This window comes from Suillus subaureus (genome assembly GCF_016647635.1).
Source record: "Suillus subaureus strain MN1 chromosome Unknown BJ212scaffold_112, whole genome shotgun sequence".
In the NCBI taxonomy this organism is placed as follows: domain Eukaryota; kingdom Fungi; phylum Basidiomycota; class Agaricomycetes; order Boletales; family Suillaceae; genus Suillus; species Suillus subaureus.
In genome coordinates, this window is record NW_024538668.1 from 38,724 (window position 1) to 51,860 (window position 13,137).

General features: G+C 47.7%; 7 protein-coding genes across 7 annotated transcripts; 2 read left to right on the forward strand and 5 right to left on the reverse strand.

Moving 5' to 3' along the window:
• Positions 1-2,417: 2,417 nt before the first annotated feature.
• BJ212DRAFT_1231080 (uncharacterized protein) lies at positions 2,418-2,759 on the reverse strand (the record flags this gene model as incomplete). Its single annotated transcript, XM_041329498.1, has 1 exon — positions 2,418-2,759. A coding segment is annotated over one exon (342 nt), but the record flags the coding sequence as incomplete, so codon positions are not given.
• A 467-nt stretch (positions 2,760-3,226) lies between these two features.
• Positions 3,227-4,138, reverse strand: BJ212DRAFT_1487954 (uncharacterized protein; the record flags this gene model as incomplete). Its single annotated transcript, XM_041341332.1, has 1 exon — positions 3,227-4,138. The coding sequence occupies one exon, from the start codon at positions 4,136-4,138 to the stop codon at positions 3,227-3,229; it is 912 nt and encodes a 303-aa protein (XP_041185899.1).
• Positions 4,139-5,033: 895 nt separating this feature from the next.
• Positions 5,034-6,528, forward strand: BJ212DRAFT_1400240 (P-loop containing nucleoside triphosphate hydrolase protein). Its single transcript, XM_041337310.1, has 7 exons — positions 5,034-5,237; positions 5,288-5,426; positions 5,476-5,607; positions 5,655-5,924; positions 5,976-6,061; positions 6,122-6,394; positions 6,456-6,528. Exons 1-6 carry the CDS (start codon positions 5,148-5,150, stop codon positions 6,392-6,394), a joined length of 990 nt encoding a protein of 329 aa, XP_041185900.1. The 5' UTR covers positions 5,034-5,147; the 3' UTR covers positions 6,456-6,528.
• Positions 6,529-8,164, reverse strand: BJ212DRAFT_1439565 (uncharacterized protein). The gene is made up of 3 exons (XM_041337753.1): positions 7,893-8,164; positions 6,910-7,831; positions 6,529-6,852 (listed from the first exon to the last, which is right to left on the reverse strand). The coding sequence occupies exons 1-3, from the start codon at positions 8,025-8,027 to the stop codon at positions 6,608-6,610; spliced, it is 1,302 nt and encodes a 433-aa protein (XP_041185901.1). The 5' UTR covers positions 8,028-8,164; the 3' UTR covers positions 6,529-6,607.
• A 1,045-nt stretch (positions 8,165-9,209) lies between these two features.
• On the forward strand, positions 9,210-9,569 carry BJ212DRAFT_1487957 (uncharacterized protein; the record flags this gene model as incomplete). The annotated part of the gene is made up of 1 exon (XM_041341333.1): positions 9,210-9,569. The coding sequence occupies one exon, from the start codon at positions 9,210-9,212 to the stop codon at positions 9,567-9,569; it is 360 nt and encodes a 119-aa protein (XP_041185902.1).
• A 462-nt stretch (positions 9,570-10,031) lies between these two features.
• Positions 10,032-10,967, reverse strand: BJ212DRAFT_1287241 (uncharacterized protein; the record flags this gene model as incomplete). The annotated part of the gene is made up of 3 exons (XM_041331984.1): positions 10,032-10,161; positions 10,212-10,590; positions 10,643-10,967. The coding sequence occupies 3 exons, from the start codon at positions 10,965-10,967 to the stop codon at positions 10,032-10,034; spliced, it is 834 nt and encodes a 277-aa protein (XP_041185903.1).
• A 1,247-nt stretch (positions 10,968-12,214) lies between these two features.
• On the reverse strand, positions 12,215-13,125 carry BJ212DRAFT_1400256 (uncharacterized protein). The gene is made up of 4 exons (XM_041337311.1): positions 13,101-13,125; positions 12,795-13,076; positions 12,373-12,534; positions 12,215-12,313 (listed from the first exon to the last, which is right to left on the reverse strand). The coding sequence occupies exons 1-3, from the start codon at positions 13,113-13,115 to the stop codon at positions 12,373-12,375; spliced, it is 459 nt and encodes a 152-aa protein (XP_041185904.1). The 5' UTR covers positions 13,116-13,125; the 3' UTR covers positions 12,215-12,313.
• Positions 13,126-13,137: the final 12 nt, after the last annotated feature.

Below are 13,137 nucleotides of genomic sequence, written 5' to 3' on the forward strand. Positions count from 1 at the left end.
TTGATGGCATGTTCTAATAGGTGGAGGGAGTCAGTGGTGGAGCGTCCAGGACAACCACTGAAGTGAGTGTTCGGCAATAAGTGATAATGTTCTAATAAATATGTTAGTTAGTTAGCAACAACAGCAGTGAGTAATTTGCATGTGGTATTAAGTAAAGTGATGGGCCAGTAAGCCTTTGGGATAGTGTAGTTCAGTTTTCCTGGCTTCTGAAGGACGACTATTGTGAAAGTCTTCCAGGGGGCATAATACGTATGATATGTGAAGACAGCATTGAAGAGATGGACTAGGTATGGGGTCAGTAGATCAGAGCACTGCTTAAATACAATGTTCCAGATGCTGTCAGGCCCTGGAGCCTTATAGCTGCTCAGCTTGGAGATAGTGCAGGTAATCTGGTCTGAGGAGATGGGTGTGTGAGGAGCTATGGGGTCAGGATATATAAAGTCAGTAGGGACAGAGTCAGTGGCAGGAGGAGGAGGGAAGAAGGCCTCTGCAATGACAGCACTTTTCTCAGCATTGGTGGTTGCCTCCATTTCACCACTGTCTGGTTGCTTGACGACAAGGGTAGGGATACGTGACTTGCCCCCATCACTGGGCTCAGATAAGACATAGCAGTTGATGGTCCAGAGGTCATTGCCCTTGATATCTTCTAGCCAGTCCACCCAGTGTTGCTTCTTGGTGTTGGCTATTTCCTCAGCATATTGATTCTTGAGAGCCTTGTACTCCATGTGGCAAGGGTGGTCATGTAGGTCACGCATTTGGTGGGATTTGCAACTGAGTTGCCCTACCTGTTGGCAAAGGTCAGAGAGGGTGCAAGTCCACCAATGCTTGGAGTGAGGGCAAGGCTTGGATTGAGGTACACATGCATCCATGGTGGATTTGATGGCCTGCATGACAGTTCTGGCCAAGTGCTGGAATTCATCAGCTGATGCGAGTGGGAGTGGCAGGGTGGGGGCAAGTGTCGTCCCTAGGACATCCTTGAAGTGCTCCCAATCAATCTCATACCAGTTAGGTCATGGGGCATTATCTTTATGGGGGACCTCCAACTTGAGTGATAGGAGGATGGGTAGGTGGTCAGTCTTCAGGCCTCACCTGGATGGCTTGGTAGTGCAGGAGATCATGGCATCTAGGGTGCCTTCTGTGCCTAGTACATTATTCGGCCTAGTCCAGTTGCCGGTACTGGTGGACTGGAGGGTAGGGATACCACTGGGAAGTAACTGTACCATACTGTAGTCAGCAATCAAATCAATGAGTGGATGGGAGAGAGGGTAGTTAAAGAGGTGTCGGTTGCAGATGTCTTCCCACATGGGGTGATGGCAGTTGAAGTTCCCAAGCCATAGCATGTGGTCATTGGCCATCAGATGAAGCACAGCAATGTTCTGGTTGAGATATGCTTCCAGGGCAATCAGGGTATTCTGGTGAGTACAATTGTTATAAATATTAAGGATTGTGCAGGTGCCAAAGTCACCAGTCAGTTGCACAATGACTACGTCAGATGAGGGAAAGGGTATCTGCTGCCAAGTGTTAGTGTCTAGTGAGGAGTTGATGAAGGTGACTGCACATAAGCATTCCTGTGGGTGTGTGAAGTGGTTAGTGGGATATAGGACATGCCAGCAATGACTGGCACAAGTATCACAAAGGAAGTTGATATAAGGTTCTTGAATGACTAAAAGATCATGGTTAGTAATATCACAGCCATTCATTAAGGATTCTTGGGCTGATAGAGAGGTGTTAAGGTTCTGCTGCCAGATTTTTAGGCTAACTGGGGTAGATGTAGGTTGTTCAGACATTAGAGGGGGAGGTGTTAGGGTCCGCACTGGGGGTTGAATAAGTAGAGGGAGAGGGAGGTGAGGAAGCAGAGGAGGGGGGGAGGGGGGGAGTGGCATTCATCAGCATCAATGGGGGGTCTGGGGTTGTGTATTGCGGTTGGGTAGCTGGCTGGAAGGTGAGTGTTAATTGTTTGCTAGGGAGGGTCTGGTTAGCAGTAGGTGTGGGGGTCAGCGTATATGGTTCCACTGGTTGGGAAGACAGGGGATGAATGGGTACAGAGGTGGGTGGTCTGGGAGAGCAGGTCACTGGGTAGGCTGCTGGGGTCCAGGTAGAATTCATAGGGAAGAAGGGAAGCTTATTCTCTGGGTAAAGATCATTCAAGGCTTTGCATCAGTGGACAAATTCCAGGCACTTACAACTCCAACTGGTGTGTCCCTGGCTCTTGCAGTTCACACAGCATTCCGTGCGGAAGGAGTTGCATTGTGCAGTCCAGTGATGCCCACTGCAGGTGCCACAGACATCGTGGGGAGAGGAGCAGGTACAGGCCATGTGTCCAAATTTCTGGTATTTAGCACAGCAGATGGGTTCCTTGCTGTTCTTGCTGATAGCATAGCAATGAGATCAATACATAACCCTTCCTTTAGGATGTTGTTGGCAGTTTCATTGTCCTTGATTTGGAGCAGGGTGAAGGCAGTACATTGCTCCCTTGTGCAACATTGAGGAGGCTTGATCCACTGGATGGAGGCAATGGAGTTGGGAGGAAGGTAGTCCTCAGCTTTGATGTGATGTGTGAAGCCTTCACGTTTGATCTCATAGGTGACAAGAAGGAATTGGACAACTATGGCATAGGTCATGTCACAGATACAGGCAGTCAAGTCGAGGTGGGTTTCAAGCAGCATGCAGCCTGTGGAGCCTTTGAGCCAGCTTGCCAATTGCTCACTATCCAAGTCTATCATCAGTCCTCCATTGCGAAGATGTTGTACTGCTTGGATGGCACCCATGGGGGTGCCATCATTGCAGATCTCAACAAGGATGTCAGAGATTCACTTCGCTATGGAGGCGTTAGTGGCTTCTGGGGGAAAAAGTGAGTGGTCCTGTTACAGTTACGCGTACCCCTATTCATTTTTCCCTTTCTTCTGTTGTATTATGTCATGACTGCGCCACTTCTTATCACGCCATCACTAGACTTGTCTCTTGACTAATCTGTATTACATCACGATCGCCGCTGCCGTCGCTAGGTGACTCACTCTTATCTCTGACTCGACTCTTATCTCTGACTTGTCAATGACGTATACGTACCTGCCCTAAAGTACTTATGTCTATATAAACTTGGTCATGTACTTAGTAGATCTTCACTTTAATCTTACTAGGTTTTACCAGAACTTCCTTCGCTTAAGACCCCAATCTTAAGTTGTCTAGATACCGATATTCAAGTCAAAGACACTCTCTTTGACTTGTCTTAAGAAGCCTTACATTTGTAAGGCCTTGATTCAACGTCAGCCGTCGCTCTTATCAAGCTGCTGACTGTTGCAACTATCCTAGTTCGTAACAGGCCCAGCATTGGATCAAGCAGGATCTGTTTGGCACAGAGGGAGGCCCTGGCCACTGCCTTGTCAAATGGAGGAGGGAGGTGAGTGGCCGCTACTGAACTATATGTGGGATGGGTGGGAGGGGGCATGGTGGGTTTTGCTTGCAACAGGGGGCCAGGGTGCTGGGTGAGGTGTGAGGTGAGGTTGTTGAGGTGGTCCTGGGTGAACTCCAGAGAGGGTGTGAGTAACTTGTAAGAGTTGTTGCAGTCTTTGATTGATTCGTAGAGAGTGTCTACCACATCTTCAATCTGTTCTGCTGCTGTTTTGAGGTCGTTCCTTTCTTCCTCCTTCTCCCATTCAAGTGAGTTCCTGAGGTTCAATGAGTGTGCCAATGCATCTCTTATGGTCTCTGCAGTGGTGTGGATGGTTGCTACTTGCAGGGCAATGGCTGCAATTACATTATTCACAATGTTGGTTGAAAGGGAGTTGGAGAGTTGTTCGGCTGCAGCTTTGGCGACAACATCCGCAATTTCAGATGCAGCCTGGTGTTTAAGGATGAAGGCCATCACCCAGATGGTGTTGGTGACAGCAAGTGGGATTGGCTTGACCATTTGGGTGATTTGGAACAGTATCCCTGTCAGGTGCAGCAGGGTGAGCAGTTTGTCAGCTTGGCATAGGAGGACACTAGCTAGGTACTTCTCTGCAGATTCTAAGTTCATTACTGCACCTGGAAGGGCTTCAATATCATCCTGATGCAAATGGTTCCTTGGGATGGTGGTGTTGGCCGCTAAACTTTTCTTGCCCATTGGGCTTTTCTTTTCCAGTGTCTTTGCTGGCACCATGAGCTATATGGTTAGTATCTAGAGACTGTTTTTTGAGGTTTTTCAAGGGTTTTCTGGGTGAGGCTGGGTCAGTTGGTGTCACCATTGGGCGATGTTGACACCATTGAGCATGGTGATCCAGTGTGGTGTCTGGGGTCCTGATTTGGGGTGCCACTTAGTGTGAGACTAAGAAGTGATTTCGCCCTTGCAATTGCTAGCAGCATCACACCCTTTGTTGTCAGGGTGGCAAGGAATGTGAGTACCGTCGATAGCGCTGATAGCATCAGTAAAGTAGGGATAGTATTTGGTATTTTGCAGGATCTCGAGGGGGGTTGGGTCATCTCCAGCAGGTAGCCAGATATACAACTGATAGATGGGGGGGACACGAATGCATTGAGTGTATGTTTGAAATACCTTTAAAATTTCAGTGAGTTTGTCAACAAGGAGCAAGGATTAACATACTTCAAAATTGTTTCATTGGAATGTTGGAACCATTCACCAAGGTGATGAGTAGAGAACCCTCTTAGATGAATTTGAATGGGTAAATATAACCTTGGAGGTGTATTAATATTTATAACTAAATTTTCGAAATGAAGTTGATATGTAATGTATGCAGATTATAGAACAAATTCTCCCTGTTTTTGCTAAACTTACTCTGAATTTAATCAATAGAATTTGATCCTTATGCATATTTGTGATTTTATCCAGAAACTGTTCATCATCCGCACGATAGACAAATAGGTGACTATATCTCAGGATATGCGTTACATCTTTTCTGGCTGTGTCTCAGGTGTAACAAAATGTGATACTTGATATTTCTCTTGTCATGCAAGATCTCTTTGACATTTGAAATTTTACATCCACTTATATGACAACCTGATTATTAAGTATTATTTTAACATTTCGCACGACATTCAAACCAGTCTGGAATCCCCGATGTGCTACGGAAAGTCATCAAATTAGAATAATTGTTTGTTTGTTGTAGCATCAACACTTGGCTTTGTGTGATAGGGCGGGAATTCATAAATACATGATGTTCACCTTAAAATTAGTACGGTGTTATGGTACGGCTCTGCGCACCTTCACGTCGACTGCAAACCAAAGCCATGAAAACCCTCTGGTAAGTTGAAGAGCTTTCATGTCTGCGTATCCGACAATGCGTTCCAGTAGGGCCTCCCATTTCGCTCGCCCCCCGCACCCCAAATGCCCCGACGCGGCGGGCCAATCCAAAAACGCCGTATCGAGCACGTAAAGAAGGTAATCGTTGTAGCAAGCGGAAAGGGGGGTGTGGGTAAGAGCACGATAGCAGGTACGTCTCAGTAGTCACTGATCCGAACTTTGAATGACCATGAATGAAGTAAATCTTGCTTTCTCCCTTGCAATGCTGTCTCATCGACCGCGAGTTGGCATACTTGACTTGGACATTTTTGGACCTTCTATACCTACCTTGATGGGACTCCAGCATTCGGACGACCCACATTTAACTCCTGGTTCGTTTCCTGGCACACACTGAACTTTTAGGTGACCTTGTTACTAGCTGGCGCTCTCGTCCCCATAATCAATCATGGTGTTCCTACCATGTCTATGGGCTACCTTGTCCCTCGGCCACCGCCTGACTCCACAGAATTTGAAGGTGCAATTGTCTGGCGCGGCCTTATGGTTCAAAAAGCCGTGCAGCAGCTCCTCTTCGATGTCGACTGGCGGGACACTGGCGGATCTGGTCCTGGGCTGGACGTACTAATCATAGATATGCCTCCAGGGACGGGAGATGTCCCCCTTACACTGGGACAATTAGTTGTCGTTGACGGTTCGCTTCCACGAGCTCTTCAAATGCTGTTCGCCGTCTAAAATGAAATAGGCGCAGTCATCGTTTCAACTCCACAGGACGTCGCGCTAGCAGATGTAAGAAGAGGAATCTCTATGTTCAAAAAGATCTCCGTTCCAGTAAGTATTATATATACTGTCTTTCGTCCTCACTCTCATTGTGTTCTTTACCATCTGCAGATAACAGGCCTCATCCTTAACCAAGCGTCCTTCATGTGTCCTTCTTGCAACACGGTGCATGAGCTATTCGGGACTTCAGCTAATGCGTCGCGCCTCGGGATCCCTCTCCTAGCGCAACTCCCTCTTGTTGGGGGTGTGAGCTGGGGTGGAGATCGCGGCACTCCATACGTCCTTGAAGGAAACAGAGGTGGAAAAGACGGCAGGGCGGGAGAGATGTGGCGAGATGCGATGAACGGAGCGGCAAGCAAAATTTGGGGATTAGTTTACAGTTGAGTGAGTACTACTATGCAAGATCCCTCTGTACCTTGCCTCGGCATAGCTAAACCCTCACTAGCCCTACCTGTCACATTACTGATTGTTACACGGAAATGCTGTGTTCTATTGCATCTGCCATGAATAATAATATAACTGCAATACAAGAAATGAGTCCGAGTGTGTAATTGCACAATATAAACGGTTAAATGGGACTGGGCCAACAGACCCGTATCAACACACTGAGAATCCTCCAAAATCCAAAAACGCCTCCTCCAGTGACATTTTTCGAACAACAAGCGCCTCGACGATCAGCCGAGGTTCTAACATTGCCGCCTCGATCTCAGCAGTAGGAGATTTGGACGAAGTCAACATGATCTCAGGTGGGGAGGCCAACTTGTCTGTAACGGACTGGTGACAATACGTTTCCGCAAAAATAGAAGAGGGTGACCCAGAGCATACTTCGACATCTCGGGGGTCTGTTTTGGAGACAATAAAGTCAACCGCTGGAACGTAGACAAGGGAATTGAGGCTACCTTCGAGGTGTGCATCATCATGCACTGAGGTCTCGATTTCGGGAGGCGCGGACGCCACGCGCAAGTATTCAGGCTCAAGTGTGACGTGAAAGTATTCCAGGCCTGAGACAAGCTCGCCCCTTTCCTCGGTATTAATGGTTGGAACGTGCATGAGATGAGGATCACGCTTGGCCTCACGTCGCTTGTCTCTTGCTGCGCGGCGCTTTGATTGTTTACTGTCAGTCGCTGAGTGGATTGGGGGCTCAGTTGGGTGTGTATGGTTGAGAACATTGGAGTAGTGCAAGTGATGTGTATGATGCTCGAAATGTGAATTAGGTTGAGTACGGGTATGCGCAAGCAAATGTTTAGGTTTCTTGCCCTTGCCTTTGCGCCTATCCGAGTGGCCTTGCATGGTGCTCGCAACACGGCGGCGGAATGGGCGAGGTTTATACACGGTCGCAATTTCGAGGTCCAGCGTAAGTGCCGCGCCGTCTGATGACGAGTCACCTTTCTCATCGTCCATGCAGAACACTTCCACATGGCTGCTTGTTGTTGCAAGATCATCGTCCGCATCAGCAGTCTCCAGTTCGGTCTCCGTAGTCGTTGTTGTCTCTGAGTCCTCGTTCATCAATTGCCTACGTCTCCTTCGTTTGCCTCCATCCCCGCCCCAGTCTTCAATGACTCCGCTCACCTCCGCTGGCACCTCAATCTCCTTCACCACTATAACACTAGCGCCAATCTCGCCAGCCATCTCTTCCAGGGTACCCAATGTTTCCTCCATCTCCCGCCTCCCCAGCCCTATTAGTACGCCGGAGTCAGCCACACCAAGCTCGTAGTATGCTTGTCCACCGCCTTCCAGAAGACGCCATTTAAGTTGTGTGACAAGATGGGTGAAACGAGAGGGGGAAGGAGAAAGGAGATGAAGCTTGTACTCTACATTACCCTGTGAGTAGTAATTGGTAGGAAGGGTATTAGCGCATGCAGTAAACAGTAATAAAACGCACCTCTTCGCTTTCCGGAACTAGTTGCGGTATTCCTCGTCGAAGGATTTCGTTGCGTGTTGGTGTTGGAGGTAAGGAAGTGAGTATGTCCCATGGGGAGGGCACTCGTGGGCTCTCCGAGTCAGATTCACCGAACATTCGGGACTCTGTGTGCTCGGAAGATAGACCTAATGCGTTTAGAGAATTAAAGATGCAGATAAGTTGTTCAGTGTATTCGAGTGATCATCGCTGTCCGTCCTTACGAATCTGCCAACAAGCTACAGTAGTTCACTCAGAAGTTATGTAAATAAATGAAATGAAATTAATTCGAGTGAGTCACTGTAATGTGAGTCACAATAATGACTTGTATGTAGCAGTATAACCTATCAAAATCAAAATGACACGCTACGTCCCACATGTCCTTGGCACTACTACCGACACTGATTAGTATTTCATTGGTAAGGAGTATGCGACGACCCTGGTTGACAATGACAGTGATAATTCCGCATTGGATGCCGACACACGACACTCGTGAGTTGTTCTAAAAGTTTCCTTATCTAAGCAAGCCGATGGCGAGCATAGATTTTTGTCTATGTGATGATACTACTGTAAGTCGCGGACAAACAAACTCATCGGTATCTCAACTGGGTGATTTTTTGAGGTCAGTCTGACCCCAGATTTGAATTCAGAGCCTCAAAAGATGTCTAAATTAGACCTGGTCAATTCTAAAATGTCGTTGTCAATGTTGACTTGACCGTATGGCCATCAGCTAAACCTTCGCATGGGAGACGTTCTGCACCTTGTCGCAGAAGAGCAGAAGAGCATCCTCCTAATCCTCACTGTATCCTAAGCCTTCCCATGCAGTATTGCTAAACCTTGTCAGGCATAGTAGTATTTCTAAATTTTTTCATGTTTTATTGCCAAATGTCCTCCTAAACCTTTTATTCGTCATACTTGTAGTCTGCTAGGGCCGCCGGCCCATCTGTTTTGCTCAGGCAAGTTTTGAGCAGTTAAGCGATTTTGCATGCAGTAGTCACACTTCCAGTACTAATGAGAAACGTTTAACTGGAATATTAAGACTAGGGAAAGATTTAGAACTTGGGGAGCAATACTACATGGAAAGGTTTACTAGAAACAATGCATGAAAAGGTTTAGGTAGCTAACTTTGGCTCTATACAGCGAGGATACTCTTCTGCAACAAGGAGCAAAACGTCTCCCATGTGAAGGTTTAGCCGCGGTGCATGGTGGCCAAGGTTTAGGGTCCGCTTAAGTAATTTATGAGAGGACCGCCGTAAGGTCAAGGCGACACTAACAACGACATTTTAGAATTGATCGGGCCTGATGATTCCTGCTAGCAACGATCCTCCGTATAAAGAACTTTTTCGCAAGGATCGTCTGGCATTCACCGAGCATTTCACAGCTGCCATCCGCTCTTTTAGCCTGTCTAATGACTCGGACATCCCGGCTCGTTCGCCTTTCCTGATGACAGACGATGAGCTACAGACTTTCCAGTTGTTAATCAAGAGTAAGAGTGTTTACACTCATTGGGTAACAAAGTACGCCATTCGTATTGCTCGATATATCGAGGCAGCTACTGGGGCTCTGGATGCATTTGTCACGGCTCACTCTGAGATGGCAGAAGTCCTCCCTGTACATCTTTATTTATATGAGGTGCAGGAGGGTGGATCTATTCCAGAATAGGGTTGCAGTAGGTATTTACCCTTGTTTCACTTGATCTTATATTTGATAAGGATGCGCGCCTCCAGTGGTGGGCTGCATGGTTTCTCGTGTTGGGCCGGGCCCGGATCTGGCGGAAGTCCTGGTGGGGGTGCCCGGGATCAGACATGAGCCCCCCTCGATGCGCGCGTGGAGTTGGATCTCTGGATATTGTGAGCAACCAAGGGTGTGCCTGCTTCTGAATAGGCTGAGCGGACTCGCTGGTTCATGAGCTGGAGCGATCGACGTCACTTCAGAATTCTCCACGCCGGATGCATCTTTGTCATGAATACATTGAGAGTCTCATGGTAGTCGTGATATGTCCACGGGGATTGTGCAAAATTTCCAAGAGTGAAATCGACCAAGTATAGCTACGCATACAGATACAGGAATAAAATGCGGTACGAGTTCTTTGTCAATTCTTAACGCCACTTGATAACACGTGTTCTAATCATAGAATACCAGAGCTCTCAGCTCGATGGATTCCCGAGGCGGCGTTCCCTCTGGAGTGTTCGGGTCTTGGAAGCCAGTGTGAGGGGTCAACCTCGCGACACTACCATCCTGTATTGAGTCAGAGCTGAGACCCTTTTAGCACGACCGAAAGCTCCCCCAAGTTACTTCGCTCACCATTTGATAAGAACATACTCTTCTGGGGACATTGCCTTCATATATTTCCACTGGTGGTTTGGGTTGTATTTAACTCCAAATGTCTCACCCTCGCGGTCAGGGTATATATGAGCGACGGGCACCAAGTCTTTCTGGAAATCGACACTGCGGAAGTCGCATAGTGCAAGCGGCCAATCTACAGCTGCATGCGATATAGGTCGCCAAAGGTTTATTATTTGGAAGCGTCTGCGGAGGAGGGAATGAGCTTCTGTTGGCGGGAGGTGCCTATGAACACGACCAATGGACGCCGCAGGCGTTTGGTCCACATGAACCCGAGAGACTGGTTGACGTTTCTGTGGGTTATAGTTATCCAGCTCGCCTGGGCGACGGCGACGAATAGCTGTGATATAAATTAAGATCGAGACGTCGTTTCAAATTAGTGATCGACGCACTGTGATCAAAGACGATAACTTTGGTTGCTCCCGTGACCCTCTGGATGAGGTCGATACTCTCAGGGTAGTATTCGCGCTCAATCTCATCATCATTCAGGAAGCTAGTATGCTTCGGCGCTTCTCGCCCATACTGAAATCCAGCATTGTCAAGCTTGTAAAGTTCCTCTTTTCCGCGCACGTCCTCGACTTGCATATCATGCGGGTCCTCGATCCAGTTGCGAGCCGGCTTTTCTGTGGCACTATCTGCATAGACTCTATTGTAGGGCCGAGAGCCGTCAGGTGGAGCGAGTAAGTAGTTGAAGATGGCAATGGTGTCAGAACTCATGGTTAGTCCGTTGGTGCTGGATGTAAAGCAGAATGGAAGCGTCCCTGGTATCACAAGTTATATCCTACTTGTATGTCTTCAAGGCCCCAGGAAGCCGTTTGACTTACATATCATATGATCAATCTTCCTGGCCAAATATTGTCAATGTGGATGAAAATATCTCATACACATATGACGCCACCGAACTGCGGGATGAGCGATGATCCAAAGTTGTAGAGCTTCTTATAAACTTACCTTAATTACTAAGTCTCCCTCATCAGCTATCTCCGTTGGGGCGAGAATGATCGACTTCGTAGCCAAAAACACCGTTTGACTCGTTGAAACTGCTCTGGTATACATATAACGTGCTCAGCACCAGTAATTATTGATGACGCTGACCATCAACGTTGAAAACAGGCAACATAAGTAAACTCTATGCAGACCACCGGCCGGTGAAGCCTGGAAATATGTCTCTCAAAGGTTGAAGAAGACAAGATCCCACTAAAGGCATAATTTATCACACAAGGCCGAGCATGTAGCTGCCAAGCAGTATGGAACTATAATGGGAGATCATGAGTGATGACAGGCTCGAGCTATGTAATATCGGACGCAAGGGTGTAAAGACCATAACAAACAAATGACGCCATGCCAGGGTGCCTCATTGTAGGCGTGCCAGGCCGCGAGGGCAACTCATCCAGTTTCTGCAGCCAAGGATCGACGCGAGCAGCGTGAAACTCGCACAGGGACTTGAAATGGTCACAGGGAAACGTGCATAGATAGTCCATACCTGCTACGATATTTGCGGAGTGTAAAACCAGCCAAGCTCGATCGAGTTGTAAGTGCAAAACGGGTGCACAGTATTAATACAACCGCCGGGAGCCATCGATATTCAATGCAGAGCCACCTGCCAAATCGGATGGCATGGATGGAGTACAATGAGGAAGTTGCACGGCACCAACATGAGCCCTATAGCTAGGCATGAGTTAGGTCGTAGAATTATGAGTAGTGCTCAGTCCAATATCCCGCGAGACGTGGAGGAGAACACAATTCAGAAAGCGCACGAATCTACGCATAAATGAAGACTCCAATGGACTGTAGACGTCTGTCCGGGTATACCTAGGTTACTGATAAGCAGTTACGAAGATAAATAACGGTCGAAGCCAAGTCGAAAGCCGCAAGCATTGATAAGATTTGGCAACAGAGAGATCGCCCAGAGACAGGTAGACCTATAGATGTACACAGCGCTTTAAAACCTAACCTAACGGAACGTTGCGGGTCGGCTATTTTCGCGCTGTTCCTTGACGACGTTACTAACCTCCTCGAAGCATTCTGATCGATAACTCTCGCCACCCACACAAGAGTCCGTGGTATGTAATTTTACTGTTTTTCTATCTATTCCAGCTTCTGATGAGCTCGTTTTATGCTCTTATTTCCCTAGACTCGTCTTGCTGCCCAGTCTGGCAATCCCTCCAAGTCCATGGCAGGTCCCCTCCCGCATACGGACATCCTTGACCAGCTCATCCGGTAACTCCTTACCACTGCCGGTCAACAATATTCTTTTTTTGCCACCAGCTTCTGCGCAAATAGTCTGAACAGTCGGGGTACACCTTTAGGTTGATCGGGTGCAAATAGTATCGGTCAAAATTACTAATCTGCGCAGATTTGAGGCCTAGAAATTGGTAGAATGACAGGTATTCATTTTACTAGGTATATACGACAAAGCATACAGAAGCTCTAAGTTTAGATTTGATCCAGATAATGATGGATCATTCAAGCAGCCTTACATATGTTAAATTATAAAGGGAGAAGGAAAATGACTCTAATCCACACGTGGACCCGCCAACCTACGCTCTCTTGTACATCACCCTCGTATAATTTAAACGCCTTCTGGAACATGCCTGCGAGCTTGCGGACCTCGTGCTCGAAAGCCTGCTTGTCCGTCCAAGCAAGAAGCGGGTTAAGCACTTCACGCGGAACACCATCCACTTCAGTAGGAATCTGGAGCCCAAAGACGCCGAATGTCTCGTATTCGCTGTCGAGAAGCTCCCCAGAGTGTACAGCATCGACAATACGACGCGTTGTACTTGAGTGGGCAGCGCTTGCCAGTGCCAAACTTGCCACCTGTCCAACCTGTGTTGATTAACAGCAGGATACGTTGTTTTTGGACATGCGCTCAGCCGCATTTCTGCGT